Raw genomic sequence first — 20,135 nt, 5'->3', positions numbered from 1 at the left:
TAGAGCAGTAAAATATCCTTTATTTTTGGCAGAGGTATTCAATTCAAAATGACTGCATGCTTTATCACGTTACACTGACATGACAACAGGTTTAAACTTGATCAGGACACATTCAAGTGTGCATTCAACAAATGCATTTGGTTTACAACAGCAATACTGGCCAACATATTCAAAGAATTATAATGATTTGTACACATCTGTCCTCTGTAATGTTAAGGTGTGTTCTGTAGGTCTTCCAGCAGTATCATTACATCACGAAAATTTTGTTAATACATCAAACAGCACACCTGGAGAGAAGTTGGTTATTACCATCACCGCTCTTACAATACTGGGGAGAGCAATAGTAAAATGGCTTTTTAAGAACAAATCAATATTTGCAACAAAGGAATAGCTCCTTGTAAACAGTTTTTAATGTGAAATGTGTCTCCATTATCACATTAGGACGTGGGACTGTTAAAAACAGAGGCACGGAAGTATGCAGGTATTGTACGATAAAAAGTCAATTAAAAAAGGCATTACTCCTATAAAACACTGGTGTGGCTCCTGGTCTCCGAGCGGCCCATCAGTGGAAGTTAGGCTTCCCTGGGAATGTGCAGCCGGCTTGTCGAATGATGACGTTAGCAGCGTAGTGTCCGGCACGGATGCACTGCTCGAAGGTCTTATCCTGCACCAGCTGCGACAGGAAACCTGCACAAACATACATTCAACATTCAAAAAAACAAATGAGATTGACAACGCTGCGTAGGTGCTCGCTGTCATCACGCAGCAAGAGCTGGACGGATTTCATCATAATTGAAGTATGCACGCACACACACGCACAAACATATGCATGCACACAAACATATGTTTAATGAATGCACACGTGAACACACTTCCGCTCGCATCTGAACGCTCAGAGCGGTGGGCGCGCATAAATACCCTCGTACGTGGCATATGCTGCCAAATATTAGCTCGGAAAATGCAGTGGGTTATCGATTTTCTGTTGCGTGTACGTTTTTCTTTGAAAAATTAAGGAAATCAGGCTTGGGGGGAGAGGTGATAGAAAAGGCACCCCTTAGTGATGTGCACTACAGAATTCCTCCAGCTGCCCTCGGGCTCTGAACCCTCCCACCCAGATCTCTCCACGCAGCAGAGCTGGCGCGCATTGAAAAACAGCTGGCAAATTCATTTTCCAACGCGGTGGAGCGCTGGCCTCCAACCTCTTGTTGGAACGGATAAAGGAGTTAAAAAAATCAATACGGCGTTTGAGCAAACACGCTCACAGCTCTATTAGTCGCAAGGTTGTCCTGGAAAAGCTACAGGAAGACGTGTTAACCAATCAGACTCGCGGAAAAGCAGAGGACCGCATAAGAGGCGTCCCATGAAGATAAATTAGGGGGACCTACAAGACCTGTGCAAACAGCACGATCAACATCAATATTTCTGTTTTTCGCGGAGAGCCAAACACTGTCGTGCTTTATAAGCTTGATGGATGGCTTCACGGTTTAGATGAGAGCAGCCGCGCACCGGCTATTTGAAAGTTATTAGTGAAACCAACAGATTAAAGATAATGGCTGCGGGGTGTCTGGAAACTCCGCTAATCCATCATGAAAGCAGATCTTTTCCCCCTTAACTATGTTATCTGCACTTCTCTGCATATCTGCGCTGAGGTTAAACATTACAATACCATTGGCAGCTTCGTACGACTAAACTAAGCCTGATGCAAATCACGTGTATCAGGCGTACATCTACAAATTCAAAATCATTCAAAGCAAGCTGTGCGAGAAACAAATAAGTGCTGCGTCAGAGCTCGAGCACTGCGGTCTGCATTCCCAGAGGTAACAGGTCAAGCTTTATCCTGGATTAAATAAACCTGTCACTAGTGATTTTCTGACAAATATACTTCTGTCCAGAACAACAATTCATTCAATGTGTTTGCTTAGTATGGAAGTCAATAAACTTCTTTGTCACTTTTTTCAACTAGGCTACACAGAAATGCTTTACAAGTACCTCCAACAAAAGCGTCTCCGGCACCGGTGGTGTCCACTATCTCACTCCTTTTGATCTCCAGGACAGGGAACGTCTCCACTTTGTCATCTGTTGAAAAAACGGTTCACAGTAAGTGTGTGTTTGTTTGACTTGAAAAAATGAGACCCATTCACAGACCAACAGTTTTTGGCAGACGCGCTTGACTTCCTGCTGTCACAAACTGCTGTTTCTTCTTGATACAAGACTGTACATTTTCCATAGAAGCACAAAGCATGTCTTCATTTTTCAATCATTCATAAAAGGGAACAAACAAACAAACAAACAAACCACGGTTGCTCGCTCACCTTGCTTAATGTCTCCTCGGCAAACAAACAATGTTAGCATGATGCTAATCACCGGTGACACGCCAGAGGCAGAAACAAACTTGAGCTAGCATTAAAAGATGGAGACGTGTGGAAAAGAAGAATGTGCCATTTTCACTTGATGAGTTAGAAGAGCCTCGCTCAGGCCTCAAGGAGAAGCAATTATATCATTTGGCACTCCTTCAACGTGACAATTCCTGGGCGGAATTTCGCTGCTGCAAAATATCATTTGAAAGACAATGTCAGTCTATTTTCGGCATTCTGTTTGAATGATCTTTCTGACTGCACTGTTTTATTTATAGCAGCAGCTTCCATTAGGCTTGAATGAGACTGATATTACTTTGTTTTCCAGTAAGGACAGCACTTCAGTCAAGCCAGTATCACATACCGCATCTCCGGAACATACTCTTGGAAAAGGACGGAAAATACTCCAACCCCAAGATTTACAATCTTAAAATGAGATTTCTGCATTGTACCTGGATTCTATGGTTTCGCCCCATTTTCCCACACAGTCTCTTTCTTAAATCAAAACTTCTTGTCTGCTTATATTTACTTATTTGGTAAGTAGCAATACACTATAATAAGTGAGCTAATGTACAAAGCCCTCACATGTATGGGTTTATTTTGCACCAAATACCGGCTGACTGTAAATCATCCCTTATGTGCCATGCATTCAAGTCGGAAACAAATACAGTTTTACCTGAAATGAATCATATAAACAAAGGTGAATAACACCTGGATCACATGAGCTAATGTATATGCATGTTAACAAATAATAACTTTGCATAAAGCAAGTCACGAATGGAGAGTCATTAGTTTTCCATTAGTTGACTACAAGCTTTCAAACAAAACACCTTCATTTACCTAAAACATAGCAATGAATACTGAAATACCTTCAAAATGACAATATAACCAACTCCACATGTTTTGAGCCTTCACATTTTCTGACACCATAAAGGAGACCTCAAGGGAGGATTCTCTCCCCAAACACCCAGTAATCTGCAACAACAGAGGGCTTTAAAGTACACACCTGCTAATTGTAGCCGGTAGGTGTCAAAGAGCGTGTGCACCGAACTTCACAGGAAAACCTTCAGACGCACGGTAAACAACAGCAAACAAAGCGAAGGCTTTCAACTGACGCAACAATGCGCGCCGGAGACGCGTCTGCGGCGGTTTCTCCCCGTACGCCACAGCCGATTGTGTCTTTGATAATTAATTACACAAAAAGCAGATCCTTTTAGAATCAGCTAATTAGCAGCAATACGACTTTGCTTAATTAATGCAGGCAATGAAGCGTGAGCGCCCGCCTTCCTCTTGAAATCATTAACTAGAGGATCTTCCGTCTGAATTAAGTTAACAGAAACTCATGATCTATCTATTATTTCGCAATTAAAGATTAAAACATTATAGCACGCTTTCTTCGTCTCGTCAAACTAGATACAGACCGCACACTTTCACGAAGAGCCGAATATGCAGAATGAAATGAGTCTGACACTGTTGCCTTTGGCTTGCTCGCTGGGAGACTGCTGATATATATTACAACACATATATTAAGACACATACACTTTGTTTGTATCACTTTACAATCCAAAAGACAATAATTTTTACAGTACAATACGTAGAGATTTATTTTTTACTTTATTTTAGTTATTGAAGGGATCGTTCACCCAAAAAATGAAAATTCGGTCACCATTTTCTCACCCTCAAACCTGTATGATTTTCTAACCTTTGGAGAAGACAAAAGACTGTTGGTAACCGAAACAACGACGTTGCCCATTGCATTGCTTTTGTGTACATACTATAGAAGTGAATGGGGATCGCCGTTGTTCGGTTACCAACATTCTTCAAAATATCTTCTGTGTTCTGCGGAAGAAAGAAAGTCATACATTTTTGGGTGAACTATCACTTTAACCAATGCCAAGCTTTTATTTAAGATGCTAAAATTCCATGCAATCTATGCACACCACTGCATCACGTTTCTGTTTTCCATAATCTCTTATTTCTACACTGTTTTTTATTTTGAAATTCTTTAAAGATGTTTTGCAACAAGTGTTAGAAATAAATCTGAATAGAAAAAAAATATCAAGATAGGAGAAACAAAATGACCAGCTGCAAGTGTATATGTTCAAAATGAAACTGTATGTGTTGCCTTCCTTCCTGTACACAGGCTGACCTGATTCTACTTCCTTTTATGACTCAGAAACGGCACCGCTTAAGAGTGAGAGAAAAAAATAGCCATTAGCTGTTCTTCACTTTGATACCCATGACTGAACTGAACAGTCTCTACGCAATACATCAAGGTTGGTATCAAACGCCCTCCTTTTCAGAGCCGTGAGAGAACCGGCCAATGAAATTAAGCATGGTGAGCATGTAGGTACTAGCAGAATCTAACCTCCCTGCCCTTTGATGACAGGTCACGCAATACAGGCATGCTGGGAAATGTCCAAACATCTAGGCTGTAGTGACTCACTAGGAAAAAAAATATGAGGTGATTCTTGGAAGTACACGGTACAACATTAGGTCATATCCAGAGGTCAGAGTCCACACAAAAAAAAACACCACAATAAAAAAACTCTTAAAACAAAAGTGCACAGCACCAATTAAATCCATGCAAAATGCTGAATGCAACAAACGTCAATACAATAAAAGCAAGAGATATAAACAGATTTAAACTTGATTTAAGGTTCAGTGGGAGTGCCACGGGCTGCGCGGGACTGAGAAACATACTCTGCCAGTCTTCCATCTTGGTAAACAAGGCTGAACTTGCATATGTGCTAGTCCCCTCGCATTGATGTTTAATGGTGCATGTTGCTCTAGGTGGTTCCCATAACCTCACTTTGTCTCCTACAAGCTGCATCAATTGATATGATAATGCAGGGAGGACGTGTGAAATGAGCGGGGCTGCGCTGAACGACAAGGCGTCCAACCACTTGGATGCCAAATGGTGTTCAGGAGCCTCTCTCGCCTCTCAATAGGCACAATAGCAAGAGTTTCAAGGAATGGAGGCAAGAGGTAGATGCTTAGAAAAAAGAAAACTCTCCAGTTTCACACTGCTAATTGGCCCAATAGGATGTTTTCATTAGCGTCCTCTGTGTTATCGTTCACCGACATGCACGCTGAAAATAAAGTAATAAGTGAGTGGGTATGATGGGGGTAAGATGCGTCAGCGGTTATGATGCATCAGCCTTTTAACCTAACAAACTGTGCTTTTTTTTCCAAGTCTCCATCAAGAGCCCATAACATACCATTATTCCAGACAACATTAAAATATTCTGGATGATAAACCTTTTTGTGGCTGAATTGTTTTTATTCAAAACATAATTAATATATTTCACAATCACTGAATGTTTCCTTTTGCATGACACAGTTTAACACTAACTTAAAGGCATTGTTCACCCAAAAATGAATCTTTCTTTCATCATTTACTCCAAACCTGTATGACTTTCTTTACTGTAGAACACAAAAGAACAAGCATACAACATTGGCCCCTATTGACTTCCATTGTATGGACACAAAACCACAGAGACATTTCTCAAAATATCTTCTTTTGTGTTCCACTGAAAAAAGAAGGTCAAACACTTTTGGACTCGGATGAAAAAGGACTAATCGGCATAGCTTACCCCAAACACCCCATTGTGTTCCAAAAGGGTCTGAGCATTATATACACACACAAGGCATGAAACAGTATAACAGTGAGTACGAAGGGAGGAAAAGTTCACTGAACCAGGAAAATGAAACCATTTATACAGTAAGAATGAATCACTTGCGAATTAACGTTTCACTAGAGGTTCTGGTCCAAAGTGAATGAGGACAATTTATACAAGCACGCGAGAGCAAACTAGGGCAAATAAAAACAGAGAAATGAAATCCCAAACCGACTGCACAGTGCTCTCCTTCCCTCAAACCATCACTGACGGACATCTCCCTCCACATCACATCTTTCTTCTAAACATACTATTGAACTTGGCCACGAACATGCTGCTTTGGTTAGTCCGCGATCGTTCCAGAACCAATTTCATGTTAATGTATAACACAAAAAGGCCATTGGCAGGGCTCCTTAATAGGCATGGCAATTAAAAGTTTGCTGCCAAAACCTGTCTTTGTTGTTACTGGCTTGTGGTCGTCCCTGCAAACACAGTCTCCAGGCAGTTCACACGGACTTCCAGCGCCTTTCGGGTTTTGCCATTCTGTGCTTTACATGCTGGTGTATGAAGTGAAAATACTTTCGTCTTTATAACCATCCAGGGAACTTGGAAAAAAAGGGAACAACAAAGTTACACCTCCAGAGCTGTGAGGTTATATTAATAGCTGGCGTACAGCTGTTTAGCCTCGGTGCCGTGTTTGACACTACCATGCTTAGATGAGCAGCGAGACGTCGCTTTCGGAGTCCTCTTTCCTTCTGGCAGGGGCCCTTCTGGAGGGAGAGGAAACCACAGTTCTGCTCTCGCAGGCACTCCAGGAACAACAGCACTATAAACATGTATGGGACCGGCTCAAAATAAATCAGGCCTGCACAGACAAAACATGCATGGCAGCCTCTTGTTCTTGACTATTAATAGCCCCCGAGCGTCGGAAAAAGCCATCGTAACGTTTACAGCACTGTGGAGTCATGCCAATTAAGTGTAATAAATTCTCTTGTTATCACTAGTTATGTACAGAGTAATATGATTACGCTCATAATGTGACAAGCCAAAACCATGAACGCCTCGGGTCACGCGATAATTACTCTTCAACTGTAGCATTGTCAGTTCCACAAACCTCCGACGCGTCGAGAAGCAATGCTCGATAAACAGCGCCGTGAATTATTATCCGGCCGAAATGTTTTCAATAGATACCTGAGCAACTGAATGACAACTGATTCGGCACACAACGAGACGTGACACAAAACCAATGAGCGCGAGAGAGATTCAAGGCCTCCAGACAGCTGAGGAACGGTGAGAGATTACTCCTTTCAAATCCACTTCTCGTCGGCACCACGGCCAAACAAAAGCGCAGGAGTAAACAAGGATGGCCCTCCTCTTGGCGAACAAAGTGAGGAAACTGCAGCTTTTTTCTGACCTGCTATCTCCGGTCGGAGAAACGTACGCGTGACAAACACATTTAGCCGCTAATAAAGGGCAACCACCGTGCCGGGAATGGCGGGAGATAACCGGCACAAATAATCAGAGTCTGGGACACTGAGAGCTTTAAGAGGCAGTTTTTGCCCTTTTCAAAGCGAGACATTGATCAGATCCCCTCGCCTCTGAGCCATGCTAATTAGCCCGAGACGAGAGGTGATGATGTCACGATCGATCCGGGGGGCGTGAGGAAGTCTTCATCCGTCCCTTTTCCTGTTACAAGCCAGATGCAGCGATGACTAGATTCACTGAAATTAAATTCTTGAGGTGAATTGAAAATAATTGAAAATCCATTAAAAGCACATAAATTAAGCTTGTATCTTTAACCAGGTGAGTTCTTATATTGTTTTAAAGTGATCGTTCAACCAAAAACGGAAAATCTATCCCTTCTTGATATTACCTGGACGACTTAACATAGCACAAAAAAGTTGGTAACCGAACAGTGCTGGCACCCATACGCTTCTTTTGTTTAGACACAAAACCAATCCAACTGAATGTGTGGCATTTCTCAAAATATCTTCTTTTGTGTTCTGCACGTGACATGAGAGTGAGTGAATAATGACAGAATTTTGATTTTTGGGTGAACCATCACTTTAAGCCTGTCAAAACAAGCAGCCACTACCTGACGGCGTACAGCCTTTCTGTTTTACCTCAACTGTGTTGAAGGTGCATTGCATTTATAAGACACAAACAAGGACGGGCAAACATTAGAAAATAATAGCCCTAACATAACACCACAAAAATGCGAGGGAGAGTGTGAACACGCACACACACAGGAACAGCCTGTGCGTTTACGAGCACATAATGACCTTTGCTAAGGGCTCACGGAGATGGAGGAAAACAGAGTGAAACGGAAAGGCTTCTCTGGGGAGTTCATTAGGTGCAGGTAAATCTGACAGCGCATTAGACACATTCCTCCAGAATACACTTTAAGATGAGCAGAACCTCTCGAAGTGCAAGGAAAAAATATTTTCCTGCTTAGCGGGAAAGCAAAATGAGATCACGTACAACCGTGCATAATAATTATTCGAAGACTAATAACAGAGATCATTTATTAGTCTCCTCTAACATTTTAACATAAAAGTGAAAAATAAGTACAGGGTGGACAATGTTCGACCTTTCAAGTGAGCATTTTGAGCCCATACAAAGTGCTTGTGTTGAGCAATTTCATGGGCAGTATACTCTGGTCTAGATAAGATAAGGATTTTACCACATCTAGATATAGCTGAAGTGCCAAGACGTCCGCTGGAAATAAACCGAGTCTCGCTCTCTGCCTGTATGCAAAAGATGCCCCTCCTGTTATGGTGTTAGTTTCACTTCTTGTGATATTTAAAGGAACACAACAAAGGTTATCTTTCGGGAACCTCGGTTCCAGGAAGTTCGACTACACAACAACTCTTATGAGTTATGACTAAGCGAGGAAGGCAGGCTCTGCCCGAAACCGGCCGCTGCCCTTGTTTAGCTGCATTCCTACGCATAAAGCAGATCGAGGATTGACCAGAACATCTATTTTGAAAAATGGTCACAAAGAGTGCGATTAAGTTAGCTTAACACTTAACACCTTCCTAGGAGGAATAAAATATCACACAGTCCCTTGTCCATCCCGTAACACTGATGTCAGCTGTTCCGAAACCCACGAACATCATTAGTTCATTAGGCCCTGTTCATTAGATCAAAGAGAGCGGGTGCCGTGCTCCCGTAATAGGTGCGTCAGCAGGGCCGCGCTCTGTTCGCCGGTGTCGCAGAGGTGCTTCAATAAGGGATCCTCCTCTGGTAGCTTTCATTAACGAAATTAATGTGGAGGGGCGAGGACGGCCCGTGCTTATGCCGTGAGAGAAAGCGGGCGCGCACAAAGAGGAACTACATAATAACAAATCTGCATCTCTTTGGAGCTTCGCCCCCGGGGCCTATCATCCCAGCCTTCTTAATCACCATTAAAACAACTTCATTGTGACATTCAGAGGCTGCTGAACGATCATATCCCCGCGTAGAGAGCAAATTGCAAATGAAATGTGGAGATCAGACAGTATCAGAGCACAGCCTCTGGGAGGTTGAACAAATCTGTAATTCTCTTTTATATTGATGTTTATTGATGGAGGCAGCGGGGAGCAATAGCGTCCCTCTATTTGCGTCAACCCCGTTATTTGAACCCGCCTGGCGGTTTTTCCGAGCAACTGCCTCATCCTTGTTCACTTAACGTTCGTCGTACGCCTTGTATAGGGTTCGCAGGGGGTTGCCTCTAATTCCCACAGGTTCTTATGAAAGGGCTGGAGGAGGTTAGCCGAAGCCGCCTTTTTTTCCGGCGCAGTGTAAAATGCCTCCAGGAGAATATTTTCTCTAAAGCTCGTGCTTTAAGTTAGCTGGAGCGTTTTCCAGAACGAGAGGGGTTCTGTCGCGAAAGGCGAGGATTGTCTTGTAGCACTTTCCTCTGATGAGGCTTTACAGGAGTCGCAATTGCCTGAGCAGTCTTATCAGCCCGGGGGGAGTAATGCTATTAGCGTTTGTGTGATAAACGCAGCGCAGTGGAACCAATACAGCAAGCTTTGCAGAGTTACTTTGGTAACATGTTGTGTAAATTCTATAATACAGAACTCTGCGACAGCTCTGTTTAACAAAACTTCAATCCTGTTGTGTAGACTGAATAGGATTAGTGCTACGATGTCATTTGGATGTCATGGGTCAGAAACCACGTTGGAGTGATGCATCTGAAATAAAGACATCTTGTGATACAATTTTTTTTGCTACTATGACAATGTTGTGACCCTGGCTGTAAAAACACTATTGCAATGTGATGTTTTCTAAATAAAACCATCCTTCTAAATGTAAAGAACATTCTGTAAAAATATAACCTTGATATATTTTTCAGTATTGACTGAGTAAAGTGCAATATCATTTTTGGGCATTTCTGAGAGATACAAGAGGTGTGAAAAGATATTATTAATGGAATCTGAGGGATGCAATGCAGGCAGGATTCAAACCAAAGCCTTTGTTTTGATTTGGAAGCACAAGGCCACATCCACTTTGAAAGACATAAACTGGCTGTTCCTGTCCAGGTTTACCTGATCGTTTTGCCCCCATCGCCTCCACCGATGCGGTGGAAGAACTCGTTTTATCCTCGGGAGGTTTAAATAATGTCCAATTCTGAATAGAACTCTTGTAAGAACACTGTGAAATTCAATGACTCAAAATACAAAAAGTAATAAAAGCCGAATTATCCTGAACAAATGGAATTTAGCCGAGACTGGGCACTGGTGGACTGTAAAGTGAAGAATGCCGTTCTGGCAGGTGCAAAATGAGAGCGGCACACAAAGACGAAGAGCGGGAGAAGAGCACACGTAGCTGGGCCTATCCCCTCGCATTCCTGTCGCCTCCCCGCTTTCAACTTCAAACCCCGCGGCCTTAATCAGCTACAACTGTTATGCTTCTCCCCACTATTCGCTTCAACTTATCCACTCCATAGAAAGATCCCCCACCACTCAGTTACCATAGCAATGTGACTGCAACAGCCCTTTGGATTCAAATTCTGCATCTGAGAGATAGGAGGTCATTGCCAAGGGCGAATTCATTTCACACTGAGCAACATCGAAAGCCGCCAGAGAGAACGGCATTCTATTCTTAAGATGACCTTGTTTCAGGCTATTCACTAATGTTTACAGAGGAAATCTATCAACATCATTCCAACTGTAAATAACTAAAAGCGCGAAAGTATATTAGATGTTTCTTTCTTGCCTTCTGGGGGTTCTCTCATTTCTCTTTAACACAAGACTGTCCTGGTATGAAAGCAGCGACTGGGAAAACTTCACTGTGAATAGATGAAAATGAACCCGGCACACACCTTTGGTCATTATGGTTCCTTCTTTGCCCTGGGTAAAGACAACAATTCTTTGCCTTTTCTTGTTTTCCTTGGGTAAGCTCTGGGCCTTCATTGCAATCTCTTCGATGTTTTCTGTCTGCAGAAGAAAAAAACAGATTTTGAAAACAGAGAAAACACATTGATTAAAGCACCCACTAAAACCCATATTTTCCAAATCATAATCTTTTCTACTGTAATGTGAATTAGTCAATATGTCTTAGTTAGAACTTCAGTTAAATGTTAAATGTCGTTTGACACCCCATCACTGACTCGTCCATTCATTTTAACGAAATGTTTAAAAGAAAACAGGATACTAAAAATGATGCTTTAAAGAAACACATGGATGGATCTTTTGGCTTTGGAATGCTTGCATCCACAATAAACTGAAAATAATGTTTTCTTTCTTTTTTCTTTTGTTGGGAAAATAGTGCACACAGACATTTTAACAATCGTCTGAAATAACAGGAGAGACAATGCTTGAATGAACAAGCTGTCTTTTGATAAAAAAACAGAAATGACAAAATTCATGTTGTTCTGAAAATTAGGTCTATCAGAGGAACTGTGAACTGCTGAGGTGATGCATTTGTGTAAGATCTTTATCATTCAAAGAAGTCTTTAAGACTGAAAGAAGGCGGTAGAAAATGTGTATGTCAACTGCTTGAAGAAAAACAATGTTTTGTTTTTAAGATATAAAAAAAGATATAATAATACAACATAGTTTAAATAGGGCTGTTAATTTAAGTAGATTTAATAAAAATAGAAAAATAGATTAAATGTTTAATACACCTGCGATATGCTCCAAACAAAAAACAATGCATTAACTTCTAAAGGCATTTAAACAATTATTCAACGCTTTCATCTGCCACAATAATAACATGTTATAATCCCCTTATTTGAATTCAACCAGAGCAAATTCAGTTGCAAAACAGAAAACCCAAACATAATAATAAATACAGAACAAACAAAACACTGGACGTCTGGGAGATGTTGCAAACTAATGGCAGCAGAAAGACCCCGGCTCAGAATATTATGCTGGAATAAGCCAGCGCTCCCAGACACAGCAATGGTGAAAGGATGTGTGGAATTGTTTATTATGGACTCAAAATTTGCAGACTTCCTCTTATCCTCATCAGAATCCAGAAAGGGACTTTGGCCTACATTCTTCCCCTGCAGAAAAACAGTGCAGTGCCAGTGCAGACTGGCAGCAGACAGTCATGTTAAAAACCTCCACCGCACATTCTGACTTCTCTCATACTGCACTGCTTTATTTGTTTGTCCAGTACAGTCTGCTGTTTAAGTGGACTCCAAGCAACCTGTAAGATTACACCACCTCCACGTTCTCTCCCCGGAGCCTGGCAAAGCTCTTCCCGCTGGTAAAATAGTCTATGATTTCAGGAGATTGTGGAGGCGTTCACAGGTATCTCGCTGAGCTTCTTAACAAGTCGGAGAGCTATGATGGTGTTGAGGCCATCGCAGAAGTCAAGAAACAAAACCCTGACTGGGATGCCAACTTTAACTGGGTGGGAGTGGCGTGTAGATCAGAGCTAGCCTGCACCTTTGTAGGCAAACTTCAGCGGGTCCAGATGGTCTGTGATCGGTAGTTGGAGCTGTTTCAGGATCAGCCTCTACATGGATTTTTCACCCCTGAACGAATAGTTCACCCAAAATTTTAAATTCTGAGCGACGGCCTTTTAGCAAATGGTCTGCATGGACGAGACTGCTTTAGCGTTTAATATATCAAAATAAGCAACACAATCTAAATAAATAAATAATAATACATTTCTTTTGTATTTCATTGAAAAAATAATTGCATACTGCTGTGAAACAGCATAATAATGCATAAATAAGGACCGAATATCCATTTCAACTACACTTATAAATCCTAAGCAGTGCCTTGCATAAACATGTCAAGCTTGATAACGAAGTACGAAAACAAACAAAAACATACTGATATGCAAAGTTAAGAGAAACAAGAAAGCGCTTGAGGTTTAAAATAATTGCATGAGATCATCTGCATTTTCCAGCCCTCACACCTCCCAGCTGGCACCGGACAGAAGGAGCTGGGGGGGTTGGGGCTGTAGAATGGGTGGTGCTGGTGGTGGTCGGAGGGGGGGACTAGGGGGTTGAATGCTGGTGGTTCGATACCATCCCCCCACCCCCAGTTACACAAAGCCCCAGTCAGAGGGGCAGAAGTAGCGCAACCCTGCCAAAGCTTCGAGTCTGTCACATGTCCACCAGTCCCCCTGCCAAAACCAGTCTAGAGAGGCTGCTTGGCCACGACAGCCACCAGCCCTTGACAGTTTTGTTAATGGTGAGGTAGCGTGGTGTCCCACGCAGGCCCAGCTGCCTCATCACCTCTGCCTCCCTCCCGCATCACCACGGTTTGCTTTCCTGCGGTCCGGCCAATTTCAATCCGAAACAGATTCAATCAGATTACCGCTGCATTCTCCTTTCAAGATATTGCCACGACAGAGCGTTATTGACTTCAGTGGGGTTTACTTCAGAGAAGTTGGTTTCGTATACATTTGTATTGGAAGCAAGATTGGCACTGCGATTCACGGTTTTAGTAAAAGAACCCAATCCGACAGCATAAAGCTTAAGCGTGCGGTCAAACATCTGAATGAATTCCACTAATGACCTGTATTCGAAATGAAACAAAACGAAAAGGGTTTTTCTTGTTTTGGTCTGCCAAGTGCACGGCCCCTTCATAAATATGGATGAATCCATTAATACAGTCTGCTTTGGGGAAGGTTAACAAAATGTTCCGATCGGAACCGACACTAGTGTGCGCGGAATGCAAAACTAAGTAGATAATCACAAGTGCTGCGGAGAACTTAACCACAGACGGTACATGCCCGAGGCGAGACCCGGGAAGCGGGCGAGTATTAATTTGGTGGCTCAATAAAAAAGTTACTGTTTTACAGTATCAGCTGACTGCACACTGTAAATCTGTCAGAGGAGCACTATGGTCTATACGTATCTTATGACGGGTACGAGCCTACTATTATCCCCTCATTATTACTACCAAACACATGATAGCCATGAGAGAGTGTATCTACACATGCTCAAGAAACACGTAACTCCCAAAGGGGAGTATACAGCCGCCTATGGAGTCATATACACCGAGGAACGTTCCCGCTTGCTCCATTCGACACGAACATCATCCCTCGCCGACTGCACGACCCCGGCGATTTTCGATGAAATGTCTGACATGCTCGGCTAGCATTACTCATTCATAATTTACTGGCTTTTCCTGGCCTTGAACAATGCAAATCAGAAATGCAAAAAACTCTTCGTGTCAACCAGCTGAAGGGGAGTTTAGACGGGAGGTGTTTCATTACAGACGTAAGGGAGTCTGAGGCGGAGATGTATGTGGAGCAACTAGCAAGGCGCTTGTAAAAGCAGAGGAGTCTGTTATATGTATTCAGCGTGCGGCGATAGCCCATTGAAAAACAGATGTTTAGCTGGAATGCGAGGACCCTGAGCGCTGAATAAAAGCCCCTGGCAGATGCTGCCTACTCACTTCTTTATACATTTACTTTATGTCTACTTTATATCTCCTCGCCGCAACATCTGCGATCACAGTTTGTCTTTAACCCTGCTTGCCATTTCAATTATGATTACAGTGCATGTCTGCGACTTATTGAAGTGTGCATTAGCAAAACTGGAACAGCCGAACACCTCTGCAGCTTCATTACATTAATCATTCACTTCTAAAGAGTCGTTTCATTTCGGAGCAGGGGGGTCGGGGACTGAGATAAATATGGAAATGTTTGGAGAAAGAGGAAGATTTGGGGTGTATAAATTAGTCTCCCCTCACACTCGGCAGTTATCACTGCATAGCTATCTGCTGGTGTGAATACATATGCCCGAGGGACAGAGAGCGGCTCGTACGAGGGTTCGCTTTGATCCCAATATCAACTGTCAGAGCTCCTCTCGTAATTAACCCATCAAGACGCATCACAACCGGATCCTTCAGACCAGACACAGAAAGGCAAGAGCCCTTCTGGGAATAAAGAGGCTTTCCACATCCACACTCTCTCTCCTGCAGACAGGTGCTGCCGTCGGGTTGGAGGGACTCTCAGGAGCAGCTGCTGTGGGATGCGGGCTCCCACGTTGCAGTTTCCTCTATTGGCGCTAAGTTGCGGCGGCTAAATTGCGTAGGGGGCTTTTAATCACTTCCCCAAACACTGCCTCTAATCACCACTAAAAGGTTGATCGTTCCCAAGGAGAAGAGAAGGGAGAGGCGTTGTGGGAGTCTACAGAGGTGCTAATGGAGAGGTTAATACTGCCACTGGATTTCAGGGCTTGTTGAAGGCAATTTGTCGCCGAGATGGAATTGAAAAGCGAGAAGAGTGAAGACGGAGGTTTAAAGGTGCTGCTTGGACTCATCAACAAATCCATGTGTTTTAAGGATTAACACTTTATTATAGGAGGCAGAAATAATCATGTACTTGTGTCTGAATTAATACATGAACTCATGGTTAAGACAGTCACAGGCAAATAATCACTATAACACTGCAAAGTCAAAGTTAAGGTCATTTGCTCTTTACAAGTCAATATCATTAGATCATGTTGATGTGTGTATTAGTTCAGGCACTATACATTGTTATGCGTGACTCCTCAAAAACATTGTAGTGACTGGTAACATCTACATTTTTCTGTTGCCACATGGTGCCAATTGATGTTTACTGGTCAGTATAAAATTTTGAATCCTGAAATTCTTTTATGGTGTACCAAGATGAATAAATGCTGTAGAATGTTACCGTTAGTTCATAGCTAATGCATTAACTAGTGTTAAACAATACAATCTTATTTTAATGTTAACATTACGTTTATTCTTTGCGGTCTTAAAGTGATAGTTCACCTAAAATTGAAAACTCCTTTTCTTGCCCTCATGTCATTTTTCTTTTGCTGAACACAAAAGAAGATATTTTGTAGAAGGTCGGTAACCAAACAACAGTAGTGCCCATTCACTTGGGTATATGGACTCAAAACCATTGCAATTTGATGGGTCCCATCGTTGTTCGGTAGCCAAAAATCTTTCAAAATATCTTCTATTGTGATCTTCAGAAGAAAGCGACAAAAGAGTGAGTAAATGATGACAGAATTTATATTTCTGGGTAAACTATTTCTATAATGTAAAAAAATGAAGTGATTTTCCCAACATTGTACACCCAAAAACCCCATCAATAAGGCTCAAGCATCCCATCATCAACACCAAAAAAAAGAAATCTTTTTTTAACTGCAGAATGCACATATACTAATACCGGATATAATTTAGCAACAACATTACAATAATTGACATATACCACTGGTTATAACTGTAGACAACACAGCCTTGAACTCCAGTCCCTCACTGAGGTCTCACACACATATTAGCATACTCATGCCATCGGCTACTCGATAACCGTGTTTGATTCATTTGATCAGAGTAGCGTGTAACTAAGGTTTTAAGCGTAAAAAACATTGAGCGGAACAATAGCACAAGCTTAATTAAGCTTAACCATAGTATCTCCCTATTACTTCATGAAAGCCATAGTGTGGCTGTCAGTGATTATCATAAGAGATGTTCTCTTTTAATAATCATGAAAGCAGCCGAAAAAAAGCTCTGCCTTATTAGGGTGTTCAATTCTGTGTCCATATTAAAGCTAATAAAACAGCTCCTTCATTGTAATCTGTAGGAGGAACGGCAGCCAATAGAACATCAATTACCCTGCGGCACATTCAACATCTAAGGGTATTTAAGTAAAACAGATGAGAATCAGATCACACTGCGAGCCAGATCTTATGTCGACTCGATACAGAGAGAAAATAACACGCTCTTATCTACCTTCTCGAGATGTAAATTGATTTATTAACAAGGCATCTCTTTGAAGCAAAGCAAATGGATTGACGCTAAGCGCATGTGTTTGATTTTCACTTTTATGAAGCGGCGCGCGCAGATTTTCACGAGGTGTAGATCTGTATTGTGAAAACACTTTTCGCACTTGTGAATGTTGCCACGTCGTGCACGACGTGAGGAAAATATCTTTACAAAGGGTCGGTTGGTGCGTCTAGCAAGTTTTAGGGATAATCGTCTAGTTTATTGGATGTCTGTATTACTATGTGACTATAGTGGGAAGGCAATAATATCCAGTGCCTACAACCACGATAATGCATATTGTTGCGCCTTTATTGTTTTATTATCCAACACCGAAACAAAACAAATCCTGTTTTGCTTGAGGTACGAGGGGCACAGGTTTATTGCTGATAAATGAAGGGGGCGCGGTGAGTTTGGAGGCCAGCTCATGTGAAAAATCAGCTGATGTGAGAATTTGATCAAAAACGCCTCAAACATATCAGCAGGTTTGGAACTGAAGGAACGGAGTTTATTTTTCTCAACCGCATCAATCCTGTCACCAAATGTCCACCTTTTAGCTACACTTCAACTACGCTGTCGAGAGTAGGTACAAAATCACAGTAAAGACTCGTATGTCAAAGATTCCCTTTTCTCTGAGCCTTAAATCAACATGACGTGTGTGAAATCAGTGAAGAGGTACTCTCAGTGTGTGACAGTGCTTGCCATTTATATATTTACACTGAGCGTTGCAAGCTCTGTCCCCCCTCCTCTATCTCCCTGGCTCACGAACTGTTCCTCTCTCTCTCTCGCTCTCTCTCTCTCTCGCTCGCCCCCTGCACCCTCTCTCTCTAACTTACTCGGCTGCCAGAATCTGCTTTGCATTCCAGTCACGTCGATCGCACCTTGAGTGATCCTAGAAGACAATTATTCATACTGAGACGAAACACATTCAGGCGGATAGCTCTGCATTTGAAAAAAGATAAGCCACTTCAATTATTTAAGCATACTGTTCCTAAACTCACATTTACTTTGCTTATGAATTCACACTTAACAGCAGCGGCGAACCTCCCCATCCCGCCCCGCTTACATTTGTGAATATGAGAGGAGAAACAGCACTATTACATTTGCATTTCCCTGCTTTTGGGGGAGATAACTCATATTATTTTGACACGTTATGTGCAAACAAGGCCAATCAGTGTTTCCACATTCCGTGACTAGAGGGAGAGGTGATCCAGTATTTATGAGGGGATGCGGCGCGGTATAATTGAGGATAATACGCGGTGAATCCGTGATGCGGTGTAATGAAGCTAACAAGGTGGGTTCTTCAACAAAGGCACCTGCCAGCCCTGCCCTGTACGGCGGCAGGATTGAAAGCAGCTCCTAAGGGTTTCTTTCACTCCTCCCAAGAGCCTTTTCAAAATTCAATAAATAACATCTGTAGGCGATGTTGGGTGCAGATCTGGGTGGAATGCGTCATAACAGAAAAGGCGGGGAACGACAGAGAGAGAGGAGAAGAGAATGTGTGAGAGTAGGGGAGAAAATGTGTTTGTGTGCGTGTAAGTGTGTGTGTGTGAGAAAGAGAGAGAGTGTGTGAGCTGGAGTGCTGGCTGAACAAAGAAACCATGACGACTGCCAGGTTGCTATGGCGACCGCTGCAAGGGGGCCAAGAGACTATAATAGCACATCAATCACTGTCCGAAAAAGAACTTCATTATCAGCTGAAAAATAATCCTTTAGGATCTGTTTAGTGTGTGATCCTCCATCCACTCACCTCAAAGCCCTGTTCTCGCGCAAACATCGCGGCCTCCTGCAAAAAACAGAGCACAAATGCGTTCGTAATTAATGACGGCTTAGTGGAGCAATGATTTTCTTTCATTAAGACCACGTTTCAAAGCCCTTCTTAGATAATGTAGCACATGATAAGCATTATATTATCTACATTTAATTTAAAACCAATGAAACGCATACAAATACGTTGTATGACCCATTTATGCTTAAAATCAATGTCATATATTGTCTTATATTTTCATACTTTAATATTTTTGACACTGATATAATAAATAGTATATTTTGTAATACAATATAATATACTATATGTGCTATATACATACACATATAATGGTAAAGCATTATACATAGATAGATTGATATAGTTATAATAATAATCATATATTTTGCAATACAATATACATAGATATACAGTATATAGATACAAACACACACACACACACCTATGTGTGTTATGTTATATGTATTTTTTTCAAACAACATGATCTGAAACGCTTGTGTTTGAAAGAATGGAGCTGATTTATGTCTGGATTTGTGGAGACAAATAAACAGCTTTATTATTGGGCTATTCCACAATATAAAAGGCCTCTTTGAGGGTTAAAAGATTCCAATTATGTGTGGCGGGTTTCGCCCTTTGCTTGGCTGAATGACTCCAGGGACCAGTTGTGACAACCTCGGCCTTTAGAGGGGAAGGGGGGAGGTCGGAAAGAACCAGAGCTTCATGATGTAAGGGCCAGAGGCCACCTTCAGCCTGCCTGTCACAAGCGCTGCATAATAGACCCTAGACATGTACATTCATCTAAAATAGCACATCTGACATCAATCAGGCACTCTGTAAACACTCAGGCCAGGCATTATGCTGTTTGTATGTGGTTGCAGTCACAAGATTTTACACTTCAGGGTCACCGAGCTGCAGATATAGCCGTGTTTGTGTTCACTGCACGGAGGTCAAACGCTCCAAGGTTAATCTCTGCACCATAAAGTTGGGGAAAAACTCCCGCGGTCCCCATGGAGATAACCCACCACCAGGTTTCATGACACCAATTACAGCTCAATGATCTGATAATGCGGCTATCTGGCAGCGGAGGTGAGCCACTCTTTTATTAAGAGTGATTAAACAGAATTATTTCAAGATTAGCTCCAGGAATTAGAGTTAATGCAACCCCTCTGGAAAACTGTAACAGACACTTTTTACAAGCACGGGC

The 20,135-nt window shown here is 42.2% G+C and overlaps 1 protein-coding gene across 2 annotated transcripts in view; it reads right to left on the bottom strand.

Moving 5' to 3' along the window:
• adka (adenosine kinase a) overlaps nucleotides 1-20,135 on the bottom strand; it is a 131,394-nt gene continuing 111,259 nt past the window's right edge. For both annotated transcript variants that reach the window (XM_056760773.1, XM_056760774.1), the window contains exons 8-11: nucleotides 18,914-18,949; nucleotides 11,283-11,397; nucleotides 1,990-2,076; nucleotides 1-687 (exon numbers count right to left, since the gene is read on the bottom strand). In XM_056760773.1, coding sequence (XP_056616751.1) covers nucleotides 563-687; nucleotides 1,990-2,076; nucleotides 11,283-11,397; nucleotides 18,914-18,949 — 363 coding nt within the window. In that variant the 3' untranslated portion in view covers nucleotides 1-562. The remainder of the gene's footprint in view (nucleotides 688-1,989; nucleotides 2,077-11,282; nucleotides 11,398-18,913; nucleotides 18,950-20,135) is intronic.

Source organism: Triplophysa dalaica, chromosome 11 (assembly GCF_015846415.1).
Source record: "Triplophysa dalaica isolate WHDGS20190420 chromosome 11, ASM1584641v1, whole genome shotgun sequence".
In the NCBI taxonomy this organism is placed as follows: domain Eukaryota; kingdom Metazoa; phylum Chordata; class Actinopteri; order Cypriniformes; family Nemacheilidae; genus Triplophysa; species Triplophysa dalaica.
The sequence above is the reverse complement of the archived record's forward strand: the minus strand, read 5'-3'. Positions and strand labels throughout refer to the sequence as shown.